At 33.5% G+C, this 17,340-nt stretch overlaps 2 protein-coding genes across 2 annotated transcripts; one reads left to right on the top strand and one right to left on the bottom strand.

Annotated features, from left to right (window-relative positions):
• The first annotated feature begins 292 nt into the window (after positions 1–292).
• Positions 293–591, top strand: LOC108360917 (uncharacterized). The gene has a single exon (XM_017613382.1). The coding sequence runs from the start codon at positions 298–300 to the stop codon at positions 589–591; it is 294 nt and encodes a 97-aa protein (XP_017468871.1). The 5' UTR covers positions 293–297.
• A 3,392-nt stretch (positions 592–3,983) lies between these two features.
• Positions 3,984–15,725, bottom strand: LOC108360915 (gustatory receptor 8a-like). Its single transcript, XM_017613381.1, has 5 exons — positions 15,590–15,725; positions 4,539–4,612; positions 4,351–4,419; positions 4,154–4,243; positions 3,984–4,052 (listed from the first exon to the last, which is right to left on the bottom strand). The coding sequence occupies exons 1-5, from the start codon at positions 15,723–15,725 to the stop codon at positions 3,984–3,986; spliced, it is 438 nt and encodes a 145-aa protein (XP_017468870.1).
• Between the last annotated feature and the right edge of the window lie 1,615 nt (positions 15,726–17,340).

Below are 17,340 nucleotides of genomic sequence, written 5' to 3'. Positions count from 1 at the left end.
GTATAATCTGATTGACATCAAAGCACCACTTTTCTTCGGAGAATCTTATTCCCAACAACATCATCACCAAAATTCGTATCAGAAACCAAAGAAACTTACTGAATTTATCAAAACTCATGTGCTGAAGCATCATAAACCAACGTTGGAAATATATGAAACTCATAAAAGCGTCGGTGGCACAGAAGGTCATGGTATCTCTCACATGCCCTGTACGAAATTTGCAGAGTCGCATATAGATGAGTACAAGGAACTGAAATCGATACGCCGAGTGATAGTGCTTACTTACCGCGTTACAAAATGTATGCAACAGCAGATGGCACTCCGGAAATAGATGTGCCTGCATTTTTAACACCTAAGCAGAGTATCTCTTTACCTAACATAGAAGCCCAGGACTTTACCGGCGGAGGGGTCGAGACTGGACATTTTATGCCATTCATTGGTACCATGTATTTGCCTGCTAGAGAGGCAAGCGTGATGTCAGAAAAAGCTACTGAAACCTATATCGGTATTAATAGCTATTCTGCAAGTCATATTCAAGGTGTAGATGACCCAAGCTTTATATCTTACTTCCAAAGAATTTACTTAAAATAAGGTAGAGTTACTTTATGCAATTTAGTTTGAGAGTATCTTAGTTTTTTACATACTTATTTATGTATGTATTTACGTCTTTATCTATGCCCTACATAGTATCTTAAGTCAATTAGTTAAATAAGAAGGCAAAATCAATACGCATAATAAAATGCAAATAAAACACTGTTTGATATTCATTTATTCGTTTTTTTTTCTTCTAAACACACTTAACATTGAAGGCTTCTGTCGGCGCACGTGAGACACTTAAGGGGTTTCATTCAGTACATATATGGCTACGTTGCGTATTGTATGTCCACTTAAAAGTATTTAATTTTCATTAGAAAGGTGCAAAATGTATGTAAGTGCATATCAAGTATACCTACATATGTACATACATATCGCACATTTGGTGCAAGAGTGTCATAATCCAACAAAAAAAAAATATTTAAATACATAAGCATGCAGAAATGACCTCTTCTTCTATATTGCGTAAAAATTGCATAGCTGTAGCGATTAACCATAGCTAGTTAGAAGAAAAATTTTTTTCAATCTGATTTAAAAGTTAGAAATTTTGGTGAACAGTTTTTTTAAGTTTGAATCACTTTTATGAATTTTGTACAAAGTTTGCAATAATGCTTTATATGGTTTTTGTTATATAATGAGCCATATTTTAAACGCAATTGATATCTAATGGAAAGTATTTCGAATATATATTGTGAAAAAAACTAAATTATGAATACTTCTGTGATTATGCATAGTTTCGTAGGTATATGGTCGAAATTGCTATATCTGTTTGGTATTTTTCAAAACAAAATATATTATTATAAGAGTTACTGTAGTGTTTCGGACTAAAAGTACACCCGCCTCCCAAATAACGGTAAATTTCAGAAATACGAAAACTCCGGTATTTCAATTTAATTTACTCCATGTTAATAGGTACAACAATCCCCTGACAATAAATAAGACTGCTATAGACTTTGAGGAATTGGGCGTGGCACCGCCCACTTTATGCCTACAAAGGTGTATTTCGGTAACCACTTTAACGATGTATGCCTAAATTGGTTAAATTATATCTTAAAGTCTAACTCTGCATATTATCGAAAACGTTTGAAATCGATTAAACACCCCTACTTAGACATCGGTTAGATGAGTGTGTAAATTTTTTGTTTTTTAAATGTCGAAAATCAAAAGTTCTAGAAATATAATATATATATGTAATCTGTAAACTTGAAAGCTGTTTTTCTCGAGTTTTTTAATTTTTGGATTATAAAGCAGGGATCACACGATTTGTACATTTGTACAGATTTTAACATTTCCACAGTTACAGAGTGGTGTTGTTTGGAAAGTTGTTATTGAGCTGAACTCATTATTTCTAGGCAACACCACACTGTGCCAAAATGTACAAATGTACAAATCGTATAATCCCTGCTTTACACTCCTGCAGCAAATGAGCGATATATGTGACCTGGTCTACGAAAAGGGAGCTTACGTGCGAAAACTAGTTTTCTGTGAAAAAGCTGTTAAAAGTAAGCAACTCGTTTCGTCAGTTTCTCATTATCTCGTTAATTGTTCTCCGCGCCGGANGTTGGTCGGAATATTATTATAGTTTTATTATTTTATTATTATTAATATTATTATTATTATTATTAATATTATTATTATTTTTAGTACACTTCTAAGCAAGTTAGGATTTTCTGCTTTTCACCATGTGAAAAAGCATCTCATCTTCCATCCGAATCAACCAAAAAGTGAAAATTGATTTTTTGACACCTAAGCCCCCTTTCCGTAGACCAGGTCACATATACGTTTGCTGGAGTTCTTCCATATTTCAAAAAATCTATAATTTGGGAAAACGAATTTAAAGTTATTTATCAGTTATTTCTCTTTGAACAAAAATAAACGTAAACAATATAAAAGAAACATTTAATACAAAAAATAAAACTGTCATCAAACCTTAATTTTTTTTCATACTTTGTCCAAAGAGAGGTTAGTTTCTAGTCATTGTTGCTAAGCAAATGCAAAAGCATAAAACAGAAAACATGAAAAGAGTATAAATTAAAAGTTTGCTTTCTTCCGAAACATTTGCATTTCTAATAAGTTATTTCAAACTTAAAAATCATCAAAAAAATTCACGTATTTCATAATTTTCAAACAGATGCCTTTGATCGGCTGTTTTTCGTGTTTGCAAATTGCTGCTGGCAAATTTTTTCGATCAGAAACTAGCAACTTTTCTCCAAGTCAACTGTCACATTGCGCTCTCAATTTCCCCTGCTTTGCAAGTTTTTTGCGTACGCGAACGCCAAAACCTATTATGTAATTTGTGATAATTTGCAATAATTATCAGCTTGTCGACCAGACTAACGACTGGTTTTCACTATGTCATATTCTGACGCCAAAATTTGGCGACATATATTGATACAACTTTATCTACTTTATCCATACCTTTGCCGATGATATTATGGGCCAAAAACTGACATTCAGCCGGTTTCGCAGCGCATGTACACGACTAAAGACCTACCCTAATCCAAATCAATCGATAAACCGCATTCTGATCCCATTTTACAATAGTTGCGTTGCAGATGCTCATGATGTTCACGATTTGCAGGTTTTTTTTTGCAGGAAAGCGTTCCAGGTGCCAAAAAACCTGCAAGTCAAACCACTTTTGTGAGAGTAACTGCTCTCTCTCTCAGTCAAAAGTTGCAGGTTTTAGTCCGAAGTTTTTCTTCCTGCAAGTTCATGAAAAGTGTCAAACGATAGGCAGGGTTGCATTTGTAAACAAAAACAGATAGCAAAGAACATAAAGCGCCACGGAGACAATCAAATAAATACGTCAAGCATTGCATATGTGTGAGATTGGCTCGTGTCTTGCCCGCAAACGTTCAAATAAACGCGTTAGTTCAACAAACAATTTCTTTTTCTTGTCTGCGCACTTGCTCACCACGACGATCAGAAGGCAAGTGCGCTTGTTTTTTGTCAAGCAAAACGCGAGACGGTTGATAAAGATATTTGATCGTCTCCATGGCGCTTAACATTAAAAAAAAATGGAAGTAGTTCCAGGAAAAGTAGTTTTTCGCGTTCCAGGTGACTTTTATTTTTTCTCTCTTGCTCCTCTCTTTCAATAGAGTAATTTTGTTATTTGACAGTTTTACAGGTTTTTACACGAAGTTATCTGGAACGTAACTAATATCTTTTCACTTATTTGACGATAAATGCCACTGAATTTGACATAGTGAAAACCAGCCTTAATAGTTATTTAAACAATAACTATAAAAGAAGAGCTAGCAATTACTGCGTACTTAAATATCATTTTACTTGTTATGACGTTATGTCAGCTAACGAGCGTTATGTATGTGCCTACATACATAAGTAAATAAGTACATAATTAAGTTCATTTGATGTCACATTTTATCTGCTTAGAAACTTTTAAACTTAGGCATAAATTGTATAAAGAAGATCATATAAGTGGCTATTGAACCCAGCATCTGAAAGAATAATGTTAAAAAGATCGTGATATCAAGTACATTTTTTTTTAGATATGCATGTATTTATGTTCCATAAAACAAAAATATGTATCTTCACTTACGTCCCTCGCCATATCGCATTTTAGCACAAAGAACCCAAAACCATCAATAATGATCTGCTGGTGTAGCATTTGTAAAGTGAAGCTTTGTAACTGAGAATTACACCAAAACAAATAAAAAAAAATCATTAATTTTGCTTGTAATTGTACGTGAAATAGCTGGAGGTGCTTTTGACCTTTTTGTTAATCTAAATCTTTACCCGTGTTGAGATGTTGAAGCCTTCTATGTCATGACGTATTTTGTGTACATTGTGAGCCAGAAAATTTGTCTGTTCAATAAATAAATAACGCAAAAATCTTAATGAAGTAATCTGGTAATACATACTATGTACATTTGTATACATATCTATATGTATGCAAATGTACATGTGTATCAACAATAGCTTACCGATCTCATACAATCCCGCGCTGTAATCAACAATAGAAAGATGGTCATGGCGGAAGGAACAATCAGAGAGTACTCTAAAAATAGAAAAGTGATTTTTTATAAATTTAGATAAGTATATGCAGATAAGTGATCCAATCCAATGATAAAATATTTCTTAACTTGCTGGGGACTTTTAGGCAACCCCCAGCATTCGGACTTGGCACCGATCGGAGTAGATTTACTCCAGACATACGCTTTATGAAGTGAGCGAAAAAAATTGCATATCAAAAAGGGCTTATTGCTACGGTGACCATCTCTCCTGTATTATACGGGACAGTCCTCTTTTTTCGTCCTTTGTCCTGGTAATTTATTTATTTCATACAGGACGCCAAATGTTCTGTATTTCTTTAGGTGTCCCGTATTCCGTATTTAGGCGACTTAACAGCTCATAGAAATTACATGCCTATGAACTAGTTTTTATTTGTAAATCTGGATGTTTGCGATTCTAATCGAGGAGCACATATCAATGGCTGAGTGGAAGATCGACCTATCTCGGCAGCCAGTTCGAAAACGCCCTAGCTCAGAAAACTTTTCAGTAACGCCTTAATTCAGAATTTTATTGAAGAATGCCCTATTTCAGAATTTTATTGAAAAATACCCTATCTCAGAATTTGGTAGAAGAACACCCTATTTCCGAATCCGGTTCAAAATACCACTCAGCCATCGATATGTATGTAGATGGTTTCTGAAGTTATAATTATGCGCTAAAATTTCAAACTTTTTTTACGTATATACCCTGTAGGGAAACGAACTAGTGCGGAACTGGTTCGGTTCTAGTGCGTTTGGAACCATGACTAGTACGCGTTAATTCTCTTTTGCATGCTAGCCACTGGCGAATTTAACATTGTGATGTCCTAGGAAGTGTCAATTGTCTCTAGTTCCGAACCAGTTCTAAATTCGACAAATAAGATCTAGGTCGTTTTGCATCCCTTTTTCTATAGTTCCGAACCAGTTCCAAATTCGACAGATGAGATCTAGTTGGTTCTGCATCCCCTTTTATTTAATTCCAAACCAGTTCATAATTCGACAAATGAGATCTAGTTCGATCTGCATCTATTTTTTATAGTTCCCAACCTATCATAAATTCGTCACCTTAGATCTACATTTCTAATCAGGCTTGTCGAAACATTTCCCTTCTATATTAAATACGATCGGTTGAAGGAAGGACAATACAATCCCATATGTTTAAATGCATTTATTAAAAATTTATAAACCAAATTAGTAGTAGTAGTAGTATTAAACTTAAGTAGTAAGTAAAAAACAAAAGTGCGTTCTGCTTAAGAGTAAAAATATTAGTTCACTTTGTCTTACTTGTCTAAATTTAAGCATATTGATTTTTAAGTAAATTCAGTTCTTTTTAAGCTTATTGTATATGAAGCACTTCGAAAGTTTTTGTCGTACTTAACTTAAATAAGATATACAGTCAGTCAATAAAGTTAAGGTACAGTGAAGTTTTTACAATACCGGCAACTATTTTTTAAATATTTTATTTTCCCTAATTTTTTATAAAAATATGGTTAATTCTACACCAAAAACCCCAAAAATCAGAGTTCCAAACCTTATGCAAAATTAAAGAAAACTGCAAATTTCCATCCCAGTATTGCAATTTACACTCTTTAGAAAAAAGTTAAGTACTCAGTTATAAGCCCATTCAATTTTAGTATAACAAAGTGCAAGTTTGAGGTAGCTAGGACTTAATAATAATAATAGATTGGCGCTTACACATATGTTAGTGTTTGGCCGAGCTTCTCCTCCGGTTTGTGGCGTGCGCCTTGATGTTGTCACACAAAGCGGAGGGACCTACAGTTTTACGCCGACTCCGAACGGCGATTGTATTTTTATGAGAAGCTGTTTTTCATGGCAGAAATACACTCGGAGGTTTGCCATTGCCTGCCGAGGGACGACCGCTGTNAAATTTAAAATAGAATAGTTTAGTGAAAGTACCACATTTCACTGCTTTTGGACTGGGCGGAACTAGTTACTATCGGACTGGTTCGTTTTTGGCAAAAAAGAACTAGTAATCTGGTTCACTAGTTCGTGTTTTCCCTACAGGGTAGAATCAAAAACAAACAAAAAATACACACAGCTTGCTGTCCAATGTGTTGGGTGTGGAGGCAATTTTTTTTGTGAAGATATGTTCATTAGGCGAAACTACGCCAAAAAAATTATTGCTGATTGTATGAAGGATTGTATTTTCAGCGTGAGAAACTCCAAATAAGATTGCTACCAGGAGAATGTTGTAAAAGTAAAGAAGTTCTCAAAGATGGAAGGGTACGCTTTGCAATTTGCTGGTTCCGAATGCTATTCACTGCATTGTGCTTGGTCGAAATTCAAGCCTGACAACAATCCATTGAATACCACTCGTGCTTCAAAAGTAGCCGAATATTTTCGTCATATTTCCCTGCCTAGGAATGTTTGAAACACATTTTGCGGGGTAAAAATCCCGAGCACAAATTACAATGTTATGGAAAAAATATGTGTGAAGTTACAACTGAATATTTATGTGCTGCATTCACAAAATACCGAAAAATATATGCCAAATAAAATGCTGTTTCAAGGCTTTTGTGGAAAAATTAGCAAAATTATTTTTTGTCCCGTATTCAGCTGCCATAATTATGGGCACCATACGTATAGCCTCTATCTATCTTCATTCTAACATTTTATCTCGTAAATGTGGTGTGGCCTGAGCGGGCACAAATCTAAAAATTCTTTGTCCGCAATGTGAACGTTTTTGGTATTTTTGTAAAGGTAATTTATCCACCACAAAGAATAAAATAATAATTTTCTTATAAAACAAATTATATTCCACAAGGAAGCCACTAAAGTCAACAAATTTTATACCAAAAATTTTGATCAGAGCATAGCCTGGCGTAGGTTCTTCTCGGAAACAATTGTCGAAAAAACATCCTTTGAAATAAAATGTTGCTTGACGGTCAGAAGCAGCGTAGAACTATAGGCCTCTTCAATTGTTGGACTCAAGGCCGTAGCCAGGATTTTTTTCCGTTTTTTTTTACTTTTATTTCAACATAGATCGATTAACAGAAAAATACTTATAAAAATAAAATATCTCAACTAATCAACTAATGTACAGTGGTCGAACAAATTATAGCCGCACAAAATTTTGGTTAGTTTTTATAGTTCATTCTTTAACAACATCCGTACAGATACAATTGGGTATTCGCCGAAATTTGGTGTAAAGCGCATCCCAATTGTGTGAATACCCAAATATTTTTCTTTATCCCAATCACGAAATTTTCCATTAGCAGATTGCTGTATTATACCAATCTTTGACTACAAAACAAATGTTCCCAATTTTTTTATTTGGTCCCAATAGCCCAATATAAAAATGCACAAATCTGTACAAATGTACCAATCGAGTAACACTGCCTCAAAAATTTATGCAATTAAAAAAATATAAATTCAGCAAATTTTCGTAAAAATTTCGAGTTATATTTTAAACAAAAATCAGTAATGTGAAAAAACAGCCTGAACTTTTGGAGTCACGCGTACATCTAAGCTCAGATAACTCATTTTGAACTCTTCGATTTGTTTCTCAAATCCTCGTTCAAGGTTATTACCAAAACAACTTTTTACGACACTTAAATTTTTTAAGCATGTCTATATATGGTAATGCTAGGGCATCTAGATGCATTTCTGCATCAAAACTAAAATTTTGAAAAAAAATGTCACTTACGTTATTTTGACGGTTAGGGCTCGTTATAATTTCAAAGATATGGTTAATTCCAAAATTTATTTAAAAAAATTCAGTGCAATGTAAAACAAAAATATGGGTACCAAATGAAATAATTTTTTTGGGTTCACATGGACGAATTTTTTTTTTAAGCTAATAAAGTCAGTCCTCAACGCATAATTTTTTCAAAAATAAGAATTGAAAAATTTCAAGGATATTCGAGGATAAAATTATAAAAGGGTATTTTCATTACCTTCCCGTCCCTTACGAACCAAAACATATAATGTGTTTAAACTCTATGGAATCGTCTCCTTTATTTGATAGCCATACTGGTTTTTTAAGTATATTGCACTGAAATTTTTAATCATTTTTTCAATTACTCATATCTTTCAAATTTCAAAGTTGGTTAAAAAAATCCTGACGTCAGAGAGAAAATTAAGAACGCATTTTCACTATATTTGGCCCTTGGTTTGGCAAATATATTAATTTTTTTTTGTGTGTAAAATTGCCCGCTGCAAGGTGTTATATGTATATTAAGCTACGCATTTATTAAAAAAATATTAATTATTAAATAAACAAAAGAAATATAGCCAAAGCTGTTCAACATAAAACGTTTCTATTGTTTCCACCAGTGTAAATTACAAATCCCGAAAACCCCGGGATTTTTTACCTTTAAAAAGACCGGGATCCCGGAATCCCGGGACTAACATTCCTTATAGGTACACGAGGCAAAAGAATTTAATATCAAAATAAGAAATACATATGTAGCTAATAGGGATGTTAATTTTTGGGCTTTTCCCGATCCCGGGATTTTCGGGATGTTTTTGTCACAAACCCGGGATCCCGGGATTTAGATATTCATTACTTTTCAACAACTTGAATCGAAAAAATTGCTTCTATGTTGTTTGAGAAGCTCTCCTACCATGAAATAAATAATAAATAAATGGGTTTCAAACCTACTTTTTTATTTAAAGTGGCGTTTTATTTTTTCTCTCTGACCGCAGGATTTATTTTGAAGGACTTTGTAATTTCAAAGATATGATTAATTCCAAAAATTATTAAATAAATTCAATGCAACGTAGAATAAAAATATGGGTAACAAATACAATAGGAAATTTCTTTAGAATTTAAAAAATTTATTTTTTTTTTGGATTCACGAGGACGAATAGGTAATTTTTAAGCTGACAAAGTTAGAATAACAAAATTCGACGATGTTATCGAGTTTATATAAGCCCTTAACCATGATACAAAAAAGAAGGTAGTTTCATTTAATGACATTCCTTGTTGTTGTTAACCATTTGACTTTTAATAAAATTATGACATTTCATCAAATTCATGCTACCTGATCACTAGAAGAAATATTTTTTTTTAAGCAGAAGATTTTATCAGCACATTCAAAGATGTGGAATATGATGAACTAGAAAATTATGCCGGCTACATGATTTTGAAAATGGGGTTGACGAATAGGTTTCAGAAAGCATGAAGAAAGTGCATACTTACATATCGTCGCTTAAAGTACAAAACCGCGTCGTCGTTCTGCAAAACCGCGTAACTGACATTTTTTTCCAAAAATTGGATTTGCTCACACAAGCTCTTGGCTCAAGCCTTATCCATTCGTCCTGAAATGCGAATTTTTTGTAAAAAAGAGAACCATTTTGAAATATGAGAGTTTTAACTCACAACAAAATAATTTATGCAACCTCACATACGCAGTTGTGCATTTTGTTGATACACGGTTTTGTACTTTCAACGACGATATGTTAGTTGTTTATCGGAGGGCGGTCTGTTCATGTCGGCTTCAGGTGTTTTGCATACATTAAAAATTTGTGAAATTTAATGATGATGTGCTAATCACAAAGCCAAATCTTTTGCAAAATCTTATGAGAAATTTAAAAGTAAATTTGAACGGAAATATAAAAAGGTTTTATTTGGGAAGAACATTCTTTAGAATTCGATTTTTAAATCGCAAGATTGCATTCTAAATAAGAAAACAAAACAAATAACAGGATAATGAGCGCGTGGTTTTTGTTACAAAATGAAAAGAAAAATTACGGTGAAGTCTCCTTTAACAGTTTACATTTTAAATATTTTTAATAAAAAAAGTACCTAGCACTGATAATGGTTTTTGATTTGAAATGCTATTACATTGGTATAAATATGGGAAAGCAAATACTCCGATTTATTGTTTTAATATTATCAAAGTGGCAAGGCCGTTGATAATACGCACAATTTATGAAACTTCAAAAAAATGTATTATCCGTCAAAAGTTGTTTATTGAAACTACCTTCTTTTTTGTATCATGCCCTTAACATATAATTTTTTCAAAAACCAAAAATTGAGTCAATCTTTCTGAAACGGCCCACTAAAAAGTAAGTAGTAGAATTTCAAATATGTTTTGGCAGATATTCAAAGGTCTATGTGTGAAAGTTAATATCTTAAAATATTTTTTGAAAATTTCAATTTTTCAAAAATTTATTCATATGTGAATTTTTGACCTCCTTTTCATCAATTTTCTATTTTAATTGCATATTTCCATATATATTAAATGAAAACTAACCAAATTTTATTGACTTATTCAGAAAAGGTAGCAGAATCGATAAAAATATTCATATTGGAAAAACTTTATTTATTAATATTATTAAATAATAATTAATTTTGCAATAAACAATTGAAGATTTAACTGACTTCTCCTTGTGTTAAACAAAAAAAATTTACGATCTTATTCTATAAAGCATACACTAACCATTCGTGCAAAAATATTTTAGTGCACTCTATCCGATAAAAAAGTAAGACTGTTTAAACATCACCGTGGATACGCGAACCCACTACCGAAGTTGAAACGCAGCGCTGATACACCACGCGGCCGTTCGTCGTTGCATGCTTACGTTTTTAAAAGCATAGGTCTCTTATTATTATTACATATGTTAACACTTCTTACGATTAATTCTTTATATTAATAACACAGGTCAACAACGTTTTGTTCTAGGAAAGTGTAGGGTCATTTTCGAAGTAATTTTTTGCGTAGAATCCGAATCCGGGGTTTAAATTGCTCTATCACGTCAGGATTTTGAGATATCCTAACCTAAAAGTGCAAAAACGCTGTTTTTGCCCATTTTTGAGGTTATGTAGCTACGCAGTCGTGGTATTTTAAAGTATAAGTCTTCCTCTCTTAAATGCCGTTGAGTTTGCTTAAATATCTTTATTTTTCACTGAGATATCGCATTTTGAAGTTTCCATGTTTGTGAATTTTTCGATATTCGAAAATCCATTGAGATAACATGAGACGTGATACGGTCGATTACATTCACAAACATGGAGACTTCAAAATGCGATATCTCAGTGAAAAATTAAGATATTTGAGCAAACTCAACGGCATATAAAAGAGGAAGACTTATACTTTAAAATACCACGTCTACTTTTTTATGAAGAGCAAAATCTTCGTAGCTACATAACCTCAAAAATGGGCAAAAACAGCGTTTTTTGCACTTTTAGGTTAGGATATCTCAAAGTCCTGCCGTGATAGAGCAATTTAAACCCCGGATTCGGATTCTACGCAAAAAATTACTTCGAAAATGACCCTACACTTTCCTAGAACAAAACGTTGTTGACCTGTGTTATTAATATAAAGAATTAATCGTAAGAAGTGTTAACATATGTAATAATAATAAGAGACCTATGCTTTTAAAAACGTAAGCATGCAACGACGAACGGCCGCGCAATTTAAACCCCGGATTCGGATTCTACGCAAAAAATTACTTCGGAAATGACACTACACTTTTATAGAACATTCCGAACCCATTTTTTTGCAGACCTGTGTAATTATTGAAATGTCAGAATCTTGAGTACAGACTAGAGGTGTGATAAATGATTTGAAATGATGTTTATAAAATAATAGTTGATACTAGTATCACGGCGTACTTACACAAAATTACTAACATGGAACACACTGCTGCTGTTCACTGCACACCGAATTTTATTAATGCACTCCTTCTTGGCGTGCGAAACGTAAAAAAAAGTTATTTTATTATTCCGATGGAGCAGGGTCCCAATATAAAAGCAGATTTAATTTTGTAAATCTTTTACACCACGAGAAGGGCTTAAATATTAAAGCAGAATGGCACTTCTTTGCCACTGCCCACGGAAAAGGAGCTTGCGATGGAATTGATGGCTGCGTTAAAAAAGAATGCATACCGCGCTAGTCTACAGGATAAAACTATTCTTTCAACACAAAAATTGTTGGAATGGGCGCGCGAGTTTTTCAAGAAAGTTGATTTTGATTTTTGCACCTTAGCTGAATATAAAAAACATGAGAAGATGTTGGAGAAACGTTTTGCTACAGCGGAAACCATCAAGGGAACACGCCAGTTTCATTGCTACAAACCCTCTGATTCAAATTGTTTAGAATGTAAGATTTTTCCAAGCCACTCAGAACATGTAATTGTAAAAATAAAATAAAAATCAACGTTGTAATTACATAAATAACAAAATTAGTAGACGTACTTAATTAAAAAATTTATCATTCATAAAGTACCAATCATTCATAAGATACTTGGTTTGATAAAAAGGTAAGCATCCAATGACGAACGAGCGCAAGGTTTATCGGCGCTGCGTTTCAACGTCGGTAGTGGTTTCGCGTATCCACGGTGATGTTTAAACAGTCGTACTTTTTTATCGGATAGAGTGCACTAAAATATTTTTGCACGAATGGTTAGTGTATGCTTTACAGAATAAGATTGTAAATTTTTTTGTTTAACACAAGGAGAAGTCAGTTAAATTGTCAATTGTTTTTTGCCAAATTAATTATTATTTAATAATATTGATAAATAAAATATTTTTTTCGATTCTGCTACTTTTTCTGAATACGTCAATAAAATTTGGTTAGTTTTCACTGAATATTTACGGAAATATAGCAATTAAAATATAAAATTGACGAAAAGACGGTCAAAAGTTCACATATGAATAAATTTTTGAAAAATTTCAATTATCAAAAAATATTTTAAGACACTAATTTTGACCTTTGAATATCTGCCAAAACATATTTGAAATTCTACTACTTACTTTTTAGTGGCCCGTTTCAGAAAGTTTGACTCATTGCGAAATTTCAAGGATAAAATTTTTAAATTATATTTTCATTATTTAACAGCCCTTCTGCACCAGAAACTTGAATCTGTTTAAATTCTACAGGATTTCCTCATTAACTTTATACCCATACTTCTTCTCTAAGCACATTTCTATGAATTTTTTAAACCATTTTTGAATTACTGACGTCAGAGTGAAAAACTAAAAACGGAATTTTACTATACTTGGCCCAGGGTTTCGCGAATATATTGATATTTGTGTTTAAAATTTACTATCGCGCGGTGTTATATGTATGTATAATAAGCTAGACATTTATAAAAAAATATTAATTATTAAATAAAAAAATAAATATAGCCAATACTGGTCAAGAAAAGGAGTTTCTATTATTGCCATCAGTGCAAATTACAAATACCGAAAGTCCCGGGATTACTTGCCAAGAATCCCGGGATTTTCGAGACCTTAGAAAGTCCGGGATCCCGGGATTAACATTCCTAGTAGCTATAAAATTCTTACCAATGACGTCCTGGCCGTTGTATACCATCCAGTAGGACCAGTAGCATTCGGACAAAATCATAACATATTCCTTAACATAGTTACAAGCGATGGATGCACCCACAGTCCTCTTGAGTAAAATACTCATTTCGTAAATATTTTGATAGTATTCCATAAACGTCTGCAACTCAGAACACATCACCTGCTCATTGTGGTGCCTCTTACCAGTGGTTGCGGAATTCGCTTGGCAACTGCGCCTACTTAACATTGCCAAGCGCTCTACATTCCTGTTCAACTGATCCACTTCGGTGCGCAACATATCCACAAAATGCATAATTTGCACTGAACGCATTTGACATATCAGGCCACTCGGCACAAAGGGTATGAAAAAGGACAACCACTGACGATTCTTGCTGATTGACTGAATGTAGTTAATGATAATAATGACATAAATGGCGAAGTAGAAGATACTTTTCGAAAGAGTGGTACGATAAATGGCACATTCGGCGCGATAAGTGCCTAAACTCCACTTTCTATGAACTTCAGTGTATAGGGCAAGGAACTTTTGCATATGTTTTCGCTGTAGTATTGTTTCACTGAGTAAAACAAAGTGTGAAGTAATCGTGGCAGTCAATTTGAGGAAATCATTGAATTTTCCAAAGCTGTCGCTATTGTAGAGTATCGAATCGTGATTAGTGCTTGTCCACAAGTGGAGCAAAAAGAAGAATACAAAATGCAAACAATGCCAAATAACTAGGAATCGAAGTTGGCGCGTGCTAACACGCTGTGGGTGTTGGCTGAACTCGGCGGGGTCGCATTTCAATTGCAATGGCACTGTGCACAGTCCAAGCAGCTGATATAGGCGCAGGTGCAACAAAGTAAAGTTGTCCAGCTGTACCGGCTGCTGGCTGTTGATCGCAGACTTTCGCAGTTTCATTTTTTTTGCAAATACATATATATGTACATATGTACATACATACATAAAGTACGTAAATGCTTTTAACTTTACTTTGTCCAATTGTAGAATTTTTAATTTATTTTCTATAAAAAAATATGTAAATATTTATGCATATTTTTGATAAGTGATTATTACTGAGTGTGTACATGACTTACTTGCAATACCCACGAAGCTATCAAACTGGTATACGTCGTCTAAGCGAGCATGTCTTGCGAATGGGCGTTACTTAACGAAACAAATTTGTTTTACTAACTCCATTAACTTAATTGTGCCACATACGGCCGCGCGTGAAGTGTTCCCGTGATGCTAATCACCTTTTCCTGACTGATTAATTGCTATCGCCATTGTTAGTTGCAATGGCAGCAACACTGCGACATTATGATTTAACTGCACAGGAGCGGTAGTCACGTTTGCCACTCACTGTTTTTTTTGTACCGAAATATGTATAAGCTATAGTTTTAACTATTCAAAAGTGTTTCGAATATTTACATAATAATAAATAAATTCTTCGAGTATTTATTTTGTGAATTATTTTTTAATGCTGGAACATATCTTTCTTAATTAAAATTCTCTGTAAAATGGCCACTATTTTTTTAGTTAGTATTATTGAACTAAGTAGTTATAATTATTATCATTTGAGTGAAGAAAAGCTACATATGTATATATGTTGATGTGACAAAAAAAAAAAAAAAACTATTGTAAAATCTAGAGGTCAAGCCCCTTCATTTGATATCTCATTTTTTGGGCGTGATCACTCCGCTTTCCTCACAATTCATGACCGGTACTAAAAACCTTGGTTTTTTAAAGTTGGTGGGCGGTAGTGCTGCAAAACTATCGATGGAACCATGGATGCTATCGATGGGGCCAATGCTTTAGCCACTATCGATGGTTTTTTGAAACCATCGATCGTATTTTCCTTTACACTCATAAATATAAAGAAGTTCGTTTTCCATTCACGTCAACCTGCGAAAAGGAAATTGTTGTCGTGAAACTTTTTTATAAGTTTGATAAAAATAAATGAATACACTTAAACTTAGTTTTATTTTAAATCGTACTCCGATTTCTCGTGTTATCTACGAAAATGTTATCACTGAATTCGAATAGCTTCGAACTTAGCATATACTTTGAATGCACCCGTTCGTAGATACTCGGATTCAGTGATCGCATTTTCGTAGATTTCATGAAAAATCGGACAACGAAGGATTCTGTGATAGCCCCTTCCAATTGCTTATTTCCTCCAAAAGCTTAACGTCAGTTAAGAGGTCAGGTAAGTTTCAAGAATTTTCACATGAGGTGCAGGGCAGGGTTTATTTCTTATCTTTTTGCCTTTTTACTTTTGTTTTCTTCTACTTAACGTGATCAATTACCCCCTTAAAGTTGTAATCTTCCTATACAATAGGCATAATTTGGGGTTAAGGCTTGATGGAAATGAACTATTATTATATTATAAATGAAAAATGGTATTTTTATAGATTTTAAGTCCGTTCAATAAAATATATGCAAATAAAATAATATTTGTGTACCCCTTTTCCATTTAATGGTTGTCTACCATCGAGTAATCCTTGTAGGAGTAAAGTTTCAACAAATTACGACCACTTCTTGCATATGCATATCTACATTGGTCCATTTGTGCGTCAGTGCCAGTAGCACCGATGCGGTAATTGTCAAAAGTTAATTACAAATCTTTCTTGTTATATTAGGAGACAAATGGAGGCTGTGCTCAAATGTTGTACTTGTAATTTTTAGAGCTTCACGAAAACGCTTATTGCACAAGAACTACTCAAGCGATTTCAAAGGAAAGTGTGGCGTTTTAAAGACAAAAGTCCAAACCTATCGACAGATAGATTTCTGTAAGTAACCGACTCGGTGTCTGTCGTAGAAACAACGGTAAATATTAGCTTATTTTGGGGAAATTTTGAGCATTTAAAGTGCTCTAGCAATTTATAAATTGCAGATATAAATTTCATTTTCGGCATATATGTAGTTTCTTCCGAGCAGTAGAAATATTATCAAATATCGAGCATTTTAAGGCAAAAATTTTTGAAAACATTAGCAAATGTTTTTAAATTCCAAAATTATCAAAACCCGCACGAATGATTTTGTTTTTGTTTTCCTTAATCAAAAATTCAAGCTTTTTCCTTTCGTTTGGTATATGCGATGCATTGGTGATATCTTCTAAGCAGTGTACGAAAATAAACTATATTGTACGTTACTATTTCGTTTCGTTTATTACTTTAACAGTTCGGTACAATACGAAAACAATACGGCTGAGTTCACTTTGCGATAGTACGCTACAGTAGTTTAGTAGTTACAGACGAAACAACAAACGAAATGAATCGTGCAGAGAAAAATATATGTATGTATGTAGTACACGTTTTTTAATTGAATTGGATATGAAAATTTGCAGAAAAAAATATTTTTCACGTAATTGAAACGTTGGCATACATATAAAACGTACCCTATGGTACAATTGTCACAAACGAAAAGCAAACGTTTCTCGTTGGGGAAAATGACAGTGAATCTTACAATTTGTTTCTGACTAT

The sequence above is a fragment of the Rhagoletis zephyria genome, unplaced genomic scaffold (assembly GCF_001687245.7).
Source record: "Rhagoletis zephyria isolate East Lansing unplaced genomic scaffold, Rhagoletis_zephyria_1.1 Rzeph_scaffold_00653, whole genome shotgun sequence".
In the NCBI taxonomy this organism is placed as follows: Eukaryota; Metazoa; Arthropoda; class Insecta; order Diptera; family Tephritidae; genus Rhagoletis; species Rhagoletis zephyria.
The sequence above is the reverse complement of the archived record's forward strand: the minus strand, read 5'-3'. Positions and strand labels throughout refer to the sequence as shown.

Excerpts from the sequence above, each read along its gene's own strand:
- LOC108360917 (XM_017613382.1), top strand. The coding sequence starts at position 298 with ATGTATGCAACAGCAGATGGCACTCCGGAAATAGATGTGCCTGCATTT.
- LOC108360915 (XM_017613381.1), bottom strand. The coding sequence starts at position 15,725 with ATGAGTGTAAAGGAAAATACGATCGATGGTTTCAAAAAACCATCGATA. Across the intron at positions 4,613-15,589 it reads ACCAACTTTAAAAAACCAAG|AGTACTCTCTGATTGTTCCT; the intron begins GTTTTTAGTACC and ends TTCTATTTTTAG. Across the intron at positions 4,420-4,538 it reads CGCGGGATTGTATGAGATCG|ACAAATTTTCTGGCTCACAA; the intron begins GTAAGCTATTGT and ends TTTATTGAACAG.